Source organism: Alligator mississippiensis, chromosome 5, assembly GCF_030867095.1.
Source record: "Alligator mississippiensis isolate rAllMis1 chromosome 5, rAllMis1, whole genome shotgun sequence".
Lineage (NCBI taxonomy): Eukaryota > Metazoa > Chordata > Crocodylia > Alligatoridae > Alligator > Alligator mississippiensis.
Genome location: NC_081828.1, coordinates 197293934 through 197312322, shown reverse-complemented (window position 1 = coordinate 197312322; position 18389 = coordinate 197293934). Strand labels below are relative to the sequence as shown.

The window sequence follows — 18389 nt, the reverse complement described above, 5'->3', positions numbered from 1 at the left end:
TTTGTGAGCTGAGTAAGAGTTTGGCCAGTTTATTCTGTGGACGATAAAGGCAAATGACCTAAAATTAGATAATCCAAGGGGAAGTGTATAGAGGTTGCTATCACTCCTTATAGCAACCATATAGCAAATGATTGTGTGTGTATTATTTTATACTATATTGTTTTACTCTAATACTTTACATTAGAAAGACAGAAAACCAGACAAGTGTTGCTGATAAGAATTTCTTTTTTATGTTATTCCAATAAAAAATACATTCATACAGAAATATAACAATCTTGCAAAAAACAATTTCAAATAAAATCTTGTAAAACAAAATCTTTACAAAAATCTTACAAAGAGATTCTTTAGATAACAGGGTGCTTCAAAAACAAAAAAAGGAAAATTTCACTAATAGAAACTTTTTCTTCTTAAATTTCAAGCAAAAATGTTTTATTTTTTTTTCAGCTTGATTGAGGCTCAGTTATCACCTGAACAGAATGTACTTGCTTATTATGAAAATGACAGGCATTTGACATATGGCACACAGCCCCACCCCTTCCAAACAAGTCTGATGGTATTTCACAATTGAGACAAGCCAGTGCAAGTTTTTTTTTGTTTTTTTTTTGCTTTAATTTATCAGAAATTGTATGGCTAAGCAAATAACATTGCAAATAAGGAGCTTAAAAACAAAGAAAGAGAGTAAATCCATTTTCTGGGAATTGTTTGTGTTCCAAAAAAAAAAAAAAAAAAGTGCATTTTCAGGCATTCTAAAACAATGAAGAGAGAGAATGATTTAGGCCTGCCTGTTCCTTGGAACCAGGTACTTTGCATATACTGTTTTTATATCACTAATCTACACACGTTTCCAGGAAGATGTGCCAAAATATTAGCATAGTAAGCAAGACCAAAAATAAATAAATAAAAAAATAATATGGACCACATGGTTAATTGCATCCAACTGTGGTGAGCTGTTTTTTTTAAAAAAAAAGTTTACTGCTTTTTGACAGACTATTTCTAATCTAAGAGGAAACAGCCTTATGTTCTTTATTTTAGGTGTACTATTTAAAATTAGAACTTAACCTCCACAATAATTAGCTCACTTACAGATCCTCCAACAATCTTGAAGGCCAAAATCTTAACGTACATCATCTGTACCCAACTAATATTCTTTCAGCATGCCAATATTTGTCCATGCCATTTTTTAATGGCCACAGATATGCTATTCCAGACAACCTAATAACTACAAAACACAGTCAGCAGTCTGAGAAAGACTGAATGCCAACAAAGCCTTTAGCAAACCATTAAGCTAAAGGTAAAGCCTCTAAAATGCTAGATTTTAATAGCTGTATCTTTCATTTCTTTGTCTCCTTTATGGCCATATTGGGGGAAAAAAAATCTTCACAGGCTGTGGCATTTTCTAGCTACGTTTTCTAATTTCTTTTTCCCTTTAAAAAAATATTTATATATTATCTCTATATATACACACATACACAGACTGTACACACAAATATACATACACAAGAATTTTTCTGCCCACTTTTTAAAAAAAAAAGTATCATAATTTCTTTCTGTATGACCAACAGATAGCTAGATATATAGATGTGAAACTTGTGCCTTTTAAGCAAATACATCTTTTAATACTTCTGTATCTTTAATATGCATGAAAACTTTCCATATTAAGTACAGTTGGGGTGTGTATATACACAATTGTTGTGCAAGTCAATATAAAAAAAGTCTCAAGGTGGCAAAATTGGTCAGGTATTCAATTGTTATATGCATTATACTGTAACACAGTCAAATTGTCTAGTTTAACAAATACTGTACTGACATGAAGGACTTTTCTCTATATTTGTCTTTGTGAAGGAGGACCCCAGGAGTAACTTTTTCCCCCCCTCATATTATACACTTGATACAGTACAATGCCAGGTGAAAAGAGAGCCTTAATAAAGCATGCATCACCCATACCCCTGTATAAGACCCCCTACAAGAGAAGGTCACTTGCATAAGGCACCATTATTAAGGTCAACAGTGCATTAACAGCTAGAAAAACCAGAAATTAGTCCTCAAGGCATAAATAAGAGAAAAATTAGCTGCATGAGAAAAATCAGTTTCTAACCAATAGTGGTTTTATCCACCCAACAGAAAAAATTATTCAGGTTCCATATATTATGTAACATTAGACCAATTGTATTTTAGCTGCTCTTAACTGGAATCAAAACTGCAGTCCTGATTAAAGAATGGAAAAGCATATAGTTCCCCAGAACCATGCAATAACCTTTGTATTATAATGAAAAGTTATAGTTGTGTTATATTTGTAAATACACAGCTTATACAATGGATTACAAATGAGCTCTGTAGCAAGTAAAACAAGCTACTTGACACATTGCACGTTTAATAGCTGCACCAGACACCTAAAGCTCCTCTCACACAGGAATGGGGGGTGTCCCCATCTCCATTCTGCCATCCTGACTTTTTTTCCCCCTTCCCCTCTCCATGTCTTCCTCTAAAAGGTGCAGGCACCCCTCCCCCCACCCCTTGGAAATGATTGGTGGTCGTCCCATCTCGCAGTATAGTCCTTACATACAAAACATTCAGACTTTTTTTCTTACAGTTATAAAACAACCAAAAGAAAAAAAATGTGCCTCAGCATACAGTCATCAATAGATCCTCATAACATACAGTCGCCCAATCATTAACATTCTCAGTGCACATGCTCACAGCAAAGGCTTAGGAGCCACTCAGAAGGTTAGGTACCAGTGTATGAGTCCAGGAAACCCCAAACATCACGCACCACGGTTGCTATGCCATTTCTTACATGACTTATTAGCCCTCAAAAGACCTTCAAGGAAGAGAGGTCCTGGAGGCAACTGGGTAGGGTGCAAAATGGCATGCTTTGGCTGGAACACGCATCCCTCCTTTCAAGGCTGTTCAACCTTGAAGCCTCTTAGCCCGCAGGATTCACCTCTTGACCCATCTAGAGGTGTCTCTTCATGTGAAGGGCCAGGTGGTCAGACCTGGAAAAACACCTGCAGAGGAAGGACAGTTGGATTTCACATTAGTCTATGGTCATTCTCATGAGGAACTCAATATAGACAACGACAATTTTCCTAGCTACCAGTTTTCTGCTCAGTCAAGACCAATCTTATCAAGAAGAGAAGCGGATTCCCTTGATAATGCACTAGCACAAGGCATCTCTGAGACAAACACCCAGTGCCTGAAAATACAAGCTACGTTACAGGTAGTAAATAGTGTTTTTTTTTAAATAGTGGAAATGTAATATTATATTAAAAATACAAGACTTAATGTTTACTGAAGCAATGTGTCTGTAGCCTCTTTATGAAGGAACCCTCTAAATCACCTACACCCGCTATCCGCAAAGCATTGAAATAACTGTTTGAAAAGGTGCACTTCATTCACATACCTGTCACAGTGACTACATTTAAAAGGCTTGGCACCAGTGTGCTTTCTGAAGTGTCTGGTTAACTCATCACTTCTTGCAAAACGCCACTCACACCCTTCCCATGAACATCTGTAAGGCTTTTCTCCTATAAATAAAACAAATTACAGATTAGCCATGACTTCATTCACATAAAGACAAATACTGGCTCATATTCATTTTATATACATAGAGACGCAGTTTTGTTCATAACATTTCAAAGCTTTTGTGAACATAGGTGCAGAAGCTTGAATGCTCAGTCAGATGATTCTTACTTAATAATCACTTTGCTGTCATAGCAACCTGCAAAAATGTACCACCCCTGCTAAAACAAGCTGATAGACTGAATAAGAACCAAAGGAAGCCAACTGAAGCCATCTTTCTACTGTTTCTGTTCCCTTTAAATTAGTTAGGAGTGATGCCATTGACTTCATACGTCAAAATGACCAAGGGACCTATACAGGTTTTGATCTATTGACATAACTAGGCTACTGTGCTGTTTCAAAGTCCACTGTTAAGACAGGTTATCTGAAAAAGAAGAAAAAAAAAAAAAAGCCATGCAGCCTCTTCCTGATGACCCATATAAGCAGGGTGAAGAGTAAAAAACTTACAGCAATGCCACTTTGAACACTGCTGGCTTCAAAGTTAGCATTTGAAAGACACTATCAGCAATTCATGGACGTGTTCCTAGTCACAGAGCAGCAGAGCAATGGTTATGTCGCTAGGAATTATTTACAGTCTGCTGAAGAGCTGGGGCTTCAGTGGAAATTGCTTTTCCCTTTTTTTTGTGAAAATGCCTCATTTTATTTCACTTCCACATCAGCATGGCCAGCTCTGACTTCCCATCAAAACAAACCAAACCAGCTGAGCTGGTGGATCACTGAAAGGGCCTTGTTTTGCATCACCCTCCCCCCACCTTCCACGCTTCTACTACCAATCTTCATCAAGCGGGTGCGGAAAACAGCTTTTCTGGAAAATGGCCACCGACTTTCACAGGAAGGATGCAGAACCTGCTCCTCACCTGAAGCTGTGACTAGTAAGCCAACCAGCTGCTCTACATATCTAACTGCAGTCATCAAGAATATTAATGTTAAAAAAATCAACTGTGCCAGCTACCTTCACCATAAAATATTTATACATGCCCTGCAGTGTCTATCCACTTCTCTGGGTTACGATGAAAGAAAGCGAATTGATATTTTGAATCCAAGTTTTAAAGTAATAAAATACTGTAGCTCAGGGGTTTTCTACCCCCCTCCTTCTTCCTTTCTTAAGAGAAACCATAATAAGCGATACAACTAAAGTGGCCTTACAGGAATACGTTAGAAAAAGTGATATGCTTTGTGGCTTTCTAAGTTACACAAAAGATTGTTTTCCCTGTATACAGTGTCCAACTGCAGTTATGCTCAATATAGGCAAGGCTTTGGGCTGTTCAATTTAATAAACCTGGTGTAGGAAAAAAATACTCCAGCAGCACTTCTTATGAGACCATCTAGCACTCCTTCTGGCCATTTTATATGAAATCCTAAATTCTGAGAGAGAGCCTCAATCTCCTTCTTTTTTCAAAGACAAAATGTCAGCAAATTCAATCTGTCATGGAAAGACTAAATAACACTGACACTTCTTGACCGATGTTCAATTAGCAAATTGGAACCATTCATTTGTGACACAAAACTAGTCAGCACCAAATTAGGCTTCACTTGGCTTACAAAGAAAACGAGGAATTGGGATCTTCCGTTTCCATAAGCCTCCGGGTGCAATAGTATTTCTCTCCTCATTCTTGGGCTTGCATCCAGTGATTGTGTAACGCTAACAATAGGGACAATCCCGACAGTAGCCAGCCATTCCTACTAGACACAACGATTACTCACCTGTATGAGTGCGCTGATGTGCTTTCAGATGTGAACTTTTGGTGTAAACTTTCCTGCAACCGTTGAAATGACACCTGTGAACACGTCTCCTGCCATCCGGTGAGGAGTCGCCATTGACAGGGGTACCTTTTTCTGAAGTCTTTCCAATGGTACCAGTACGAATTTTACCTGGTGAATGCAATTCACCAGGTATACAATTCCATATCTGAGAAGAAGGTTCCTTGCTCAACTCAGGAGAAGATGGTGGTGTAGAAGTGACGGATGAACTCAAGTTTCCCGAATTGGCTAAGACATCACTTATTGGGTCAGAGGTAAACTTAGTAGTAGGTGAAAGTTCCTCAGAGCTGTCTGAAGATTCACTGCTAACATCTGAATTCAAACTGTTGGTCTCTATGTTCTGGCTACTAGGATTGTCCTCTTTTGGAATGCAGGTATTCTTCAGTTCACATTCCTCCTTTTTCTCCCGTGCCAGAATAATTTTGGTCCAGAGATCCTCTTGGCTATCAAATTTAATTTCAGATGCAGACACATAACAGGGTTCACTTTGAAGATACCGTTCCAGCTCTAAACACGTCTGCAAAAAAATGAGAGAGGAGAAAAAAAAAAAAAAAAGAAAAAAATTACAAAAGTGTTTAAAAATAAAAGCCGGGTTATGGTTTCAAAGTTCAAATAGCATGCAAGGAAGAGCGGTGGTTGAGATTACAAGCTACCTTGCAAATTAGAGGCTACTCCAGCCAGAACCAGGTGACGTTATGGTGAACTCAGTTTGCAAGAGTTCAAATGCAAAGCTTAAAAGGTAAAGTCAGTTTTGATTTGTATACATTACTTTATTGCATCAGTCTGATTATAATCACCATGACAAAAATTATAGTTTTAGAAGGTTAACAGTGAAAGGTCAGTATATTATTATTATTAATAATGATAAAATTAGGCATGTTCCTTACACTTTCTAAGAGGCGTTTAGTCATATTTTCAAGTAATTTTGTATCTCTAACATACAAGCCTAGGTTAAAAGGACCAAGCTGAATACAGTGCATGCTCTGACGTGCAGTAAAACCCAAGTGCTGTGTCACAAAACAAAGCCACATTCTAGTATGGCTGCAAGTAGCTGACAATCTGCATTCAGGGGACATCAATGGAACTGCTGATAACCACCCATTTCCTGTGTATAACTCGACCTACTAGGCTTTCAAAGAATGTCATTTCCAAGTGCAATGGCATGCATGCCACATAACTTTAACTGCTTCAGTTAGTGGTCAGAGTAACGTAACAACAACAGAAGGGGGGGGGGGGAAGTGAGGGGGGGCGTCCAGAATAGTAATGTGCTATTGTATAGGATGCAAAAGGGGAAATTACTCTGAGGTCCTGCTGGGAGTCCCACAATGAACAAGAACTTTATCTACTGGCCAAAAGTGCAACTGTATGAGTCATCTCTCTATTTCTTTCACCCAGTGCCAAAGGAGACTTCCTTTTAAAATTCTGACCATCTGCCAAGAAAGTACTCTGTTCAAATATACATGTAATGGGACATGAACAAGCCTCCCCCCAACCCTCCCCTCTAAAAACAAAAAAAAAAACAAAAAGCAAAAATATCTAGCAACCTTGCAAGTGAGTTGAGGTGCAGAGATCAGCATCTCTTTACCAGTTCAAACTTTCTAGCCATTTGGAGAAGAAAGGGGTATTGCATTTTAAAACAATGGGGTCTGTTTGTTCTTGTTTTTTACTGTAATAGTACAACTCATCTAAGGTTAGGCTTACTGGCAGGTCTACACACTACGTTTTCACATCATGTTTTACATATTTTAGCAATGACAAGATCATCTTTCCAAAGACAATCACACAAGCAAAATGCAAAACCATTCCTAATGCTACATGTCCCCCTTAGAAACCCTCCCCAGGCAGAAGTGCTATTATAGACTGGGTCCGATCCCCCTCCTCCCACCCCCCTAGCACCACTCAAATGGACTGGGTCACATGTCCTATCCAGCTGGTAGGCTGGACAAAAATGGAAGGGGGTGGAAAACAACCCAAAAAACCCAAAACAAGACAAACACCAAAAAAACCCCAAAACACCCACACACAGCCAATATTTATATATTTGCCTATAATTAGATAACTGGTTTGAAATGCAAATTACAAAAGGATAATGCTATAGGCAACAAAATGGTGTATTGAGTCTCCAAGAAAACAGCAAAGGATGTTTATTATGATCCGGTTAAGCTTTAATATTCCCAAGGATTTAAATCCCTCCTTACTTAGTTAGTAATGGGGACCCGAATGAAGCTCTCTACAAGTTTAAATGCCTCTGAAGGCTACTGGGAAACAGATCTGGCTCTTGGCCAAAAATCCCAATGCCTGAAGGAAACTACTTAGCTCCATTTCAATCACGTACTATGGAGCTGCCTCTTTGAAAGGTGTGTGTGTGTGTATGTGTGTGTGCGCGCATGGGGGGGTACATACAATTAGTGAAGGTTGTAACACTTTGCATTTCAACCTTCTTGAAACACGTCTGGTCTTTCTTGCAAACAAGCAGGTATCTGATCTGGTCGGTCTGTTTGTCAAGGGAAGCAAACAGGCAGCATGGGGGATAGTAAACAACCCCGGCCCCTCCAATGGAAAACCAGACCGTGCAAAAATGTCCAAGGCAATCTGGTCTCAAGCAATCCCATTACTTGAAGCAAAATAAAATAAAATAAAATAAAAGTCTATTAAAGGCTAGATGCCCCAGTTCTTCCTCCTTGCAAGACTCAAGGCAATTAGCAAAACAGGATCCTTGTCATATGACTGACAACTCACTGATTGTGCAAATTTTTTTTTTTTGTTTTTGGCTGGTCAACAAGGACAGCAGGTAAACCGGAGTGGGGGGTTTCTCTGAGCTGGAAACAGCTTTAAGAAACTGGTAGGGTTTTTGTTTTTTTTGGTTTTTGTTTCCCCATCACCACCATTTAGAAAAAAAAAAAAAAATCCAAGGGTGAAAAACAACTCTTGGCAAACAGGAGGTGGGGGAGGGAGCTGAGATGACAAGATCCAGCTGCAGAGTTTGGACCTGGTACAAGCCCCAAACTTTTGCCAGGGACTGCACTGAATCAAGCGAAAGCAAATCTCAGGAGTTGGGCTCTTGCTCTGCTCCTTCGGGTGGGGATGAGCCAAAAAGCCCCAGAAAACACATTCAAACACCTCGGCCTCCGTTTGCTTCACTGACAGCCCCTCTGCTAATGGGGAGCGCAGGAGGGAGACGAGACAGACGCACCGCCACATCCACTCGCTGCAAAGCCACCCTGACATTCAAAGCCCACCAGAAACACCTGCTTCCAAACCTCGGGTTTGTTTTGTATAATACCATTTGCAAATCACAGGGGCGCTTAGGCATTTTTATCCGCTTCTCCGTTAAGACGGATTAAAAATAAATAAATCATGATTTAAAAAAAAATAATAAAAAATATATCTAATCATCAACTATCACAACATCAACCTCCTCGTTTACCTGTTGCCAATATTCCTCCAGAGATGGCAAAGCGGAGAAGTAACCAGTGTCGTGCACAATCTGGAGTTCCTGGAAGATGCTGCACATTGGGAGAACATCCATGTCTCGGAAGTTGCAACAACAAAGTCAGTGCTGGGCACGAGCACACAAAGCCTCCTGTGTGCGGAGGGGACGCGTGTGCGCGGGGGTGCCAATGGCCGAGCCCCTCCACCCCCCCTTCTCCAGAAGCAGAAAAATAACAACAACAATAATAAAAGCCGTGTAATAATAATTCCTGTCGGAGCGCTAGGAAGAACGAAAGGGAAAAATAATAATAATAATAATAATAAAAAGGCAAAGTTTCATGCAAAGTTGAATGGCAAAGTCTCCAAAGGCTGGCGCCGCCGCCGCGCTGCTCTCCCGTGGCTTGCAGAGGACACTTGCTCGGGAGCCCGCACAATATTTGCAAACAGTGCGAGCCGCTGCAAATGTCACCCCCTGCGAAACTTCCCTATTCAAAGCTCTCCTTGGCCACTGCCTCCTCCTCCCCCCTCCCTCCTTCCCCGCCGCTCCCCCCCCCCGCCCCTCGTGATCCTATTACGCCGGCTCCGAACGCTGCCCAATCTTCGCTACAAAGTCGTTACGCCGCGTTCCAATGATGTCAGATTCACCCAATCGGTGCGCCCGACGCATCTCGGCCCCTCCTGGCGTGACCGAGCCCCTCCGTGACGGCTGCTCCGATTGGGCCGATTCGAAATTCGCCCCGTCCTGATTGGCCCGCCGCACGGGAGGCTATTTTTAGCAGGGTATATAATGCTGGAGCCGCTCCGGCTTGGAGGGGCTGAAGCGGTTGCTTGCGCTGGGGCAGGGGCTGTGGCATCGCGGCTGGGCGCTGGGGGCGCTGCCGGGCTGCGGAGCGAGGCGAGGCGAGGCGAGCGGGGCCCGGCCCGGCCCGGCCCGGCCCTGCCCCGCCCCGGGCGGCCCTGGCCTCCTCGTCCGCTCCCGACGCGGTGGCGCGGACGCCTCGGTGCTTTGGGGCTGCGGTTGTCAGCGGCGCTCTCGGCCTTTCCGGCTCCTCGCAGGCAGGGGGAGCCCCCTCGTGTGCTGCTTGCTTTTAACCTGCTTTCCGAGCTGTCTGTAGGGGGTGAAAGCCCCGGGGGGTGGGAATAAAACATGGCTTATTTATTTATTTATTAGACATAAATAGCGAGAGCTGGTTCTCATGACTCCAGGAGCTGGGGATTTGAAGCGGAACATGTGGTGTCAGAAGAGCTGGGAGCCCTGCTCTGATGCTGCGGCTGCCCTTGGTCAAGCTGCTAGAAAGCCTTCTGTATAACACTTAAGAGTTGGGACTCGTAGTAGAGGTGATACCTCATATTAGACCAGCTAGTGTTTTTTGGTTTTTTTTCTTTTGCAAAAGAATATTCTTGAATTGCAAGCTTTGGAGACACAAGCACCCTTCATTGGGTGTTGGAGGAAAGATTGTAAGAGTTCTCCCTGGTAGAAATGGAAGTTTTTTTGTCTGAAGCCTGCCCCAACACTTGCAATTTAAAGATTGATTATTTATTAAATAAATATTTGTAAAATCTAGTTGGTCTAATAAAAGATGTTACCTGTACCAGAAGCCCTAATTGCTTTTTCCTCCAGACCAATACAGCTACAACCTGGATACCTTCTGTATAACTCTGGGTCTGACAGGGTTGGGAGCCAGTCCCTCAGTAGACTCCAGGTGCCCCTTGGGTAATGCCAGCTTTTTGTTTTCACTGGGGTTATTTATTTGTTACTAGAAAAATACCATAGAACGATTCTTCTGTTGCAAAGACCTGGGAGCAGAGCAGGGCAGAATGCCCCAAATGCAAGGCGTTCCTGGTTGAACTCTCTCAGCCCATTTCGGGGATCATGGTTGCTCACCTTATGTGCATCGCTGTGGAGAGGACGGGCCTTGAGGTGCCCACAGGGGTGCAATGGGGAGAATCTCTGTTGTAGAAGAACGGTGGCTCTCGAATGTTTCGGGTTGTGTGTTACACAAAATAAAAAATGAGTAACTTCATGCTACTAGGTTGACATTGTAGTGGTGTTCTTCATGTTTTGTTTTCTTATTTTCCCCTTTCCTAACAGCTCTGCCTAACATGTAGAACAGTGCTCTCCAACCTTTTTAAGGTGAAGATCACCTTCTGAAGTAAAGGGCAATCCAGGATCTGCTGTGCCTGCCCCTTCCGCCTCCGTCTCCCCCGGCAGGTCAGTTGCGCGGTGGGGGCACAGATTGAGGCCCCCATGGTGAGGGAGGAAGTGGGGCCCAGCTGGGCCGGGCTGGGGGAGGGTCGGAGCTTGGGGCACAAAGCCCAAGGTGCAGCGGCAGCCGCCTCACCCCACACACAGATTGGGAGGGCATGTGGGCCCTGGGCCTCCACTGGGGCATTTGCAGTAGTGGGAGCCCTCCCCGCCCACTCCCCATGTGCCTGGATAAGCCACCTGGGCTCTGACTCTCCCCGGGCCAGGCACATCCAGGGCCCACCTTACCCGGTGGCAGGGGGCACAGTGGGGAATTGTTCCACTCACTTGGCCCAGCCCCAGCGGCAAGGGGTGCAATTTAGCCCAGCCGCGTGCATCCTGCTGCTCCCGATTGCAGACCCTCTGACAGTCAATCTCAGTCTAGGCAGGTTAGTCCCCTGCCCAACTGAGACTGACTATCAGGGGCTCCCCAGTCGACTGCGACCTGTTGGTGACCACTGATGTAGATAGTTGCCCTGTACCCCTGCTATGGAATGAACAGTGCTTTTTCTCCAGAAATGGTTTGTTTTCCTGGCATACCTGGACGTCTGGATGTTAACCTGGACAGCTGCAAAGCTATCTCTTTTCTCTGATACTTGGGTGAAGGGATGATAGTTGTGTATTACCATGGTATAGCTGTGCTCTTGAAGCTAGAGGTTATTATGCAATGGCAGTTAATTTAATTAAATTGGTGGGGTTTTGGTTCATTTTTTAAACTGTCACTATTAAACTGTCAGTATTAGTTTTTGGAAAAGGTTATTAGATTTTTGTGGATCCTTTTTTTTTTTTTTTTTTTTTTTGGAAATAGTACTCAATTTATGGGATGATTACTTTAGTGGCTATTTCTTTTATATTAAACTAAGCAGCTTATCATTTTCCATTGATTGTATTATAATGCGTTGTCTTGTGTATTATTTCAATCTAAATGAATATTTCTTCACCAGCTTGGCTGTATTCGATAGACAGCTAGCAACCTGTTAATGGGCTTAAATCTGTGACGTTTCTTCCTTCTTTCTGTCAGTTGGTGTTTGAGTGATCTTTAAGATAAAACTTCCCAACTACCAAACTCATCAACAATTAGTGATCTTAAGAAGAAAAGGGCAAAGGGTTGTCATGACATAATTAATTTTTTTCCCACCAAAACAAAGTGCTCAGTTGAATCTAGCTATTTTTCTATATGAAGTAGTATGTTAGTTTAAAGTTAGAAGGTAGGGCATGGTGGTACATTATAAAATTAACTCATTCAAAGTGAAATGAGCTGTTGTAGGTTACAGCGTACTTTGTCAGTTATGAATGGACTTGCAGAGAACAAGGGTACTAAACAGGCATACGGTCATTTTAAATACAGTTGATGGGGAAAGGAGGCAGGGATTGCTGAAAATGTTCATACAAGTTAATGCAGAAAAATCAAATCGGGTTAATCCGGAGAGTTTTACTTATCCACCTTTAGGTCAGATGTGTAGCCAACCTGGCTTTGTCTCTGGAGCTAATAATGGATGTGGTCAATATATGCAAAAACCCTTTGCATATATTAGAGGTAGCAAAGAAAAGCCCTCGCTCTGTTGAGGTTCCTAATTTTCCATAGTTAGAATTTAATGTTTGAAGAACGTGAGTATCAAATCTCATTCAAAATCAGTTGTTCTTAGGTAATATAACTGAATATTCTTGTTACTTGTATGGTGGTCCAGGTAGGTCCTTGCTGTTTTGGCTTTTGTAAAATTCTGTGGCACTGAATTCCACAGGTCAGTTTCTTTTTATTATATTTTACTTTGCCACTTTAATTTCATTGACTGTCACAGAAACTTGACCCTTAAACTCACTGAATCTCTGGGGTTTGGTGTGTGCACAAGAGACTGCCTGTGTGGAGAACACTGCAGGATCGGGGGGGGGGGGGGGGAGGTTATTTAGTTATTTTCACACAAAACATACTCAAATATAATATGACTAACGGTAGCCAATTGCAAATTTACAGACAGACTTTTTTAAGGGGGCAAGTAACCTTATATTTTAAAATAGGTTAGAGGTCAGCAACCCTTGTCATGCGTGACACACAAAGGCATTTTGCTTGGCACACATGCCTTGGGGCTGATGGCAGGGAAGGGGCTGCGTTGCCACAACAAGGATGGAGCCACTTGTGGCTCCCAAGCCATCCACCTCAAGGTGCGCATGCAGCAGCTACTGGCAGTGAACTTGGCTCCGAGGACCCTGATGCAGCCTCTTGAAGCCTCCCCACCACCTGCCGCAAGCAGCCCAGGCTCTGAGGATCAATTGCATTGGGGGCCGCGGAGACCCAGCCTAGTTTGTTACTGGCAGTGGATGCACGTGCACCTCCAGGTGGATGGTGGGGAAGGGGTCCAGGCTGTGCTGCCACAGCTAGGCCCCTGTGACTCCCCCCTGTCACCTCTGGTACACCAACACCTTCCAATTAGAGATTGCAGGTGTTTTTGACACTCTACCCTGTCTTAGCTGATGAGCAAAGTTTCGATGACCTTGCATTTATGCCTCGAGCCTGTGTGATTGGTGTGGACTATAATACTTATTGTTATAAGGAAAATAAAAGACACAAGTGTGTTGCAATAAAAACTGACTTAAGTTACTGACTGATAGAAAAGTTGACTTTTATTGTCATTAAAATTGGTCAATAACAAGATTTGTCCTATTTTTCTTTAAATATTTTGATTTTAAGTTTCATCAGTATTGGTCAAGTCAAATCCTAAACAGGTGAGGGAGAGAGAGGGCAAGTTTTGAACAATGGGTAGAAAGTGTGAAATTCCTGGCTCCAGTTGAAGTCAATGGGATTTACCCAATACATTTCTAAATAAGAACTAAAATGAAAGGATGAGTCAGTGAGGTAGAGTGCTATGGGAGAGCTGTTCAAAATATCAGGACCTGCAGTGCACGAGTAGTGGGCAGGTTGGGTGGAGGGACTGAATGAGACCATACGTTAGGAGACTGGAGGGAGGGAAATAGATAAAGGAAGTATAGGGATGATGTTAAGCTTGAGGACAAGGTAGAAATGGGTTCTGAAACAAATGGTGAGCTAGTAGAGAATTTGAATGTAACGGTAAGGTATAAATATTAAGATAGCGTAAAATAAACTAACTTGGTCTTAAAGACTTGCTTCATGCCCGAAAATTGCCATTAACCCATTTCAAATGTGAATTTTGTTTTTTATTTTTATATTCTTTTTTTGTTTCAGTCAGAGGCCATAACCAAACTTACCTTGTAAAAAGGAACTGAAAAGGAAAAAAATGTTCCCACTTGCTAAGTCCTCCAGGGCTACAGCATTGTTTCTAGGTGTGCCAACTGTCAAACAGCTTGCTCTGCATTAGTATGTGCAGCCCTTGCAACCTCTTATTCTCACGTGTACTTTCTATACTGTAACTATCTGCTGTGTGTAACTGTGTACCACTGCTGTGTGCAATTCCTTCAGAAAGGAAATCAGTACTATTAAAAGTATAGAATTATTCCAAATATCAGTTCTTGACCACAGAGACTCACAGAAGGTATGTGGATAAAGCCAAGTCCTTAAAAAAAATAAAAAAGAAGTTAGTTAAATAAAAGGTAAAATTGCCAGTGTTAAATAATTTACCTTTAATTTAAATAAGTACAGAAAAATGTTTTGTGCACTCTGGATTTGCTTTGTGTTCTGTGACTCAGTCCAGTACTAAAGACATTAAAAATAAAATTTGGTGGTTGTTTTACTATATTAAACGCATCCATTGTTCATCTGTGGTAACACCTTTTACAATGATGGTGTATTGTGTCTAGAAAATCTGGGAATGTGTTACTTCCTTTGATTTTTGCTTTTCAGTGTACAAATCAATTTTTCCAGGTGGAAATTGTATTGTATTTTCCAGGTGGAAACTGTATTGTGTGTGAGACAAGAAGAGCACCTGTTCCTTTTACAGTACATTCATACATTTTTGGAGAACATTTACTAGCTTTACATGGTACCCACTGTTATAGGTGAGAGGGACATTTTGGAAGACTTTTTAACATTTCCAGCCTTGCCGTATCGAGTAGTAGAAATTGGCATCAGTAGATTATGGTTTGATGAGGAAAAATATATGGTTGCTTCATTTGGAGAGAGTTTGAAATGCATAAAAGAGTTTTTAGTCTGCAAAGAGCTCAGTTGAAATGATCTACTGCAGAAGTGATAACTCACTAAATTGAAAATGTGCGTGCAATGTGATTCCACCACAGATAAGGCAAATGCCATATAAGGCTGCATAAATAGAAATATGATGGGTAGACCAGAGATGGGGTGATTCCTGCTCTGTCATGTTGGCATGACTACATCTAGATTATTGCTTGCAAGATAGTCCCTGAACTCTGAGACAGAATGTAAAGAACCAAAATGCAGTAAGAAATCTGACCTGGATTTGTTCAGCATATGGAAAAGTTGACTAATGAAGTAAAGTGGTTGTGGCGATGAAACACCCCCCCCCCCCCCCACAGGCTCCCGAAGGGGAGAGGGTAGTCCCCGCGGGCCCACAAACAGCCCCCCCCACCCCCCCCCCCCATGGGGGAAACTTACCTCCCACTGGGCAGCCAGAGCCAGAGCAGGAACCGCGGCCACGCGAGCTGGCATTACGCCGGTTGTTTAATCAGCAGTTTCCCAGGCGGGGAAACAGCTGAACCAATCGTGCTGGCCATTCCGGCCACCGTGGGAAGATTTAAAAGCCCCTCTGGAACCTGGGGAGTAGAGGAGATGGAGAGGGAGCACACTGGCGTACAGCACGCCAGGCGCTCTGAGGCTCCTGCACCAGAAAGGAGCAGCACAGCCGGTGCAAGGCCAGCAGGCAGAGCAGGGGAGGCATTTGAGCCACCTGTAGGAGGCTGGGGGAAAGGAGTCAACTGCACACCCCTCTCCTCCCCAGGGGTCTATTTCTTTCGAGGGGAAAAAAAAAAAAAAAGAGAGAAGAGGCATAAGAACAAAATGCCTACTCAGAGGCTCTGACGTAGGCGCTAGCTTACGCAAATATAGCTGGCCAGCTTTGAGGGAGGAAAGGCTACTCGTCGAAGCAGAAGGAGCAGCTGGACAAGTACCAACAGAGCCCACTTGGACGTGGGGTTTCCCTTGAGGCAAGCTGTGGTCAAGCCAGCACAACTGAATCACCTTTGTGCCGACACCCATCCGGTTGGCGAGTGGACAGGATGTAGGGGAGGCAGAGCCCCGTGGAACATCGCGCCTGAATCGTAAAGTACTGTTTCCCGGGGAAGCCCTCCCAGGAAGAAGATCTCCACTGAACTCTCTCTCTCTTTATACAATAACATCAAGTTGTGGCAGGTGAGTTGAGGGGAGGGGCTATACACCCAGCAGGTAGTACAAGACTCAAGGCACCTTTTCATCACAGTGGTCAACCTTAAATACCTTCAGAAGCTAAACCAAAGAAGAGGGAAGAAATTATTTTCATTAGGTAGCTGTAATAAAATATGAAGTAGTGATCTAATATAAGGGGAAAATATACATTACATTTAATCCTATAGTTCAAATTAATAGATTTCAGCTAGGGACAATCTGTTCTGCTCTGTTGTGTAACAGGAGTCTGAATTTTATCCAGTCATACTGAAGGCAGCCAGTAATTTGTGTTTGCAATGTCAACTCTCATCTGTACTTCTAAATGGGGGGGGGGGGGGGGGGTACTCACTGCCATGTTTGGGCATGTATAAATGACCAATTAGAAGGTAATATTTTGGGGTGGCAATACACATTGAGACTGTGACTAACATCCTAACAATATCAGTAAATAAAATATAACGGCAACCTGAGCTTAATGCTGTTTTGCTTAGCGCTGTTTCGCTATAATGCTCATTTTAAATTGATACCTGATTTCACACAACACAATTCCATCATGAACTTTTATACCTCCATCTTGCAGGCAGAGAGGTTTCTTGTTTCCATAGCTGCTCTTGGAAGGCTGCTTCTTTCTCACTGCTCTTAGGGTTAGAAAAAACCCTTTAACGTCTGGCTTAAACTTATTTGTAGCCAGTTTAGGCCCATGTGTAGTTGGATTAAAATTGTCCTTTAGTTTAAATAACTCTTCCCCATACTGGTGATTACACCTTGAAGGCAGATCAACCATTGCTCCCTCATAGGCATGGTTCTGTTCTCATAGATTTCATAGACATTAGGGCTGGAAGGGACCTCGGAAGGCCATTGAGTCCAGCCCCCTGCTCCAGGGGCAGGAAGTCAGCTGGAGTCATAGGATCCCAGCAAAATAAATGTCCAACTGAGTCTTAAAGGAGTCCAGAGAAGGTGCTTGCACCACCTCTGGCAGCAGTCTGTTTCAGGCCTTGGGGGCTCGGACAGTAAAGAAGTTCTTCCTTATGTCCAGCCTGAAACGGTCTTGGAGGAGTTTGTGACCATTTGACCTTGTCATCCCTTGGGGCACTCTGCTGAACAGGTGTTCCCCCCCAGATCCTGATGCAAAAGCAAAGAAGTTTGCGGACATCAGTTCCAGGTCCCTTTCTGGATTCTTTCTCATATTCCTATGCAAACGTCCATAGAAAAGTGTGCATGTTTAAATTGACGTGTATGACCCCAAATTCAAAGTAGCGAGTCTAATTGTGTGCATTTTTACTAATTATTTATATGCATGCAAAGCATTAGACTCCTTACTGAATTCTGAAAAGGAAGAAATCTTTCTGGATCTGAAAATGCAAATCTATGAAGATCAGTCCCTGCTAGTTCCCTTTACAAGTCTGTGAGTTTCTTACTGAAAAGGTGTGTATTTTTTTATCCCAAGGTAAGTAACAAGTGTGAGCTATCCTGAGGTAAAAAGCATAGGAAAGACTAGGCACTATAGTTCTATTACAAGCTAAACTCATCAAGTTCAGCCCCTGGTGGAGCTAAAATCTGACCTTGGTGAGTTTGATTAATTGTAAAATGGTAAAACTCATCTTGCCTGTTTTTGAAGTTTGGTTGTCATGGAAATATGAATTGGAATGACTGATCTTTCAATCTCTCAGTCAAAGGACTTAGGGTACATAACAAAAAGAGGGTCTCTTTCAGAGTTAAAGAGGTATTAACAAAAAACAAATTTAGAATCAGAGAAGCCATAGAATCATAGAAAACTAGGGTTGGAAGGGACCTCAGGAGATCATCTAGTCCAACCCCCTGCTCAAAGCAGGACCTTCCCCAACTAGATCATCCCAGCCCAGGTTTTGTCAAGCCGGAATTTAAAAACCTCCAAGGATGGAGTTTCCACCACTTCTCTGCGTAACCCGTTCCAGTGCTTCACCGCCCTCCTAGTGAGAGAGTTTTTCCTAATATCCAACCTAAACTTCCCTTGCTGCAACTTGAGACCATTGCTCCTTGTTCTGTCATCTGCTGCCACTGAGAACAATTTAGCTCCATCCTTTATGG

The 18389-nt window shown here is 42.6% G+C and overlaps 1 protein-coding gene across 1 annotated transcript; it reads right to left on the bottom strand.

Annotated features, from left to right (window-relative positions):
* Positions 1-207: 207 nt before the first annotated feature.
* On the bottom strand, positions 208-9273 carry KLF6 (KLF transcription factor 6). Its single transcript, XM_006278006.4, has 4 exons — positions 8768-9273; positions 5284-5857; positions 3401-3524; positions 208-3005 (listed from the first exon to the last, which is right to left on the bottom strand). The coding sequence occupies exons 1-4, from the start codon at positions 8867-8869 to the stop codon at positions 2954-2956; spliced, it is 852 nt and encodes a 283-aa protein (XP_006278068.1). The 5' UTR covers positions 8870-9273; the 3' UTR covers positions 208-2953.
* Positions 9274-18389: the final 9116 nt, after the last annotated feature.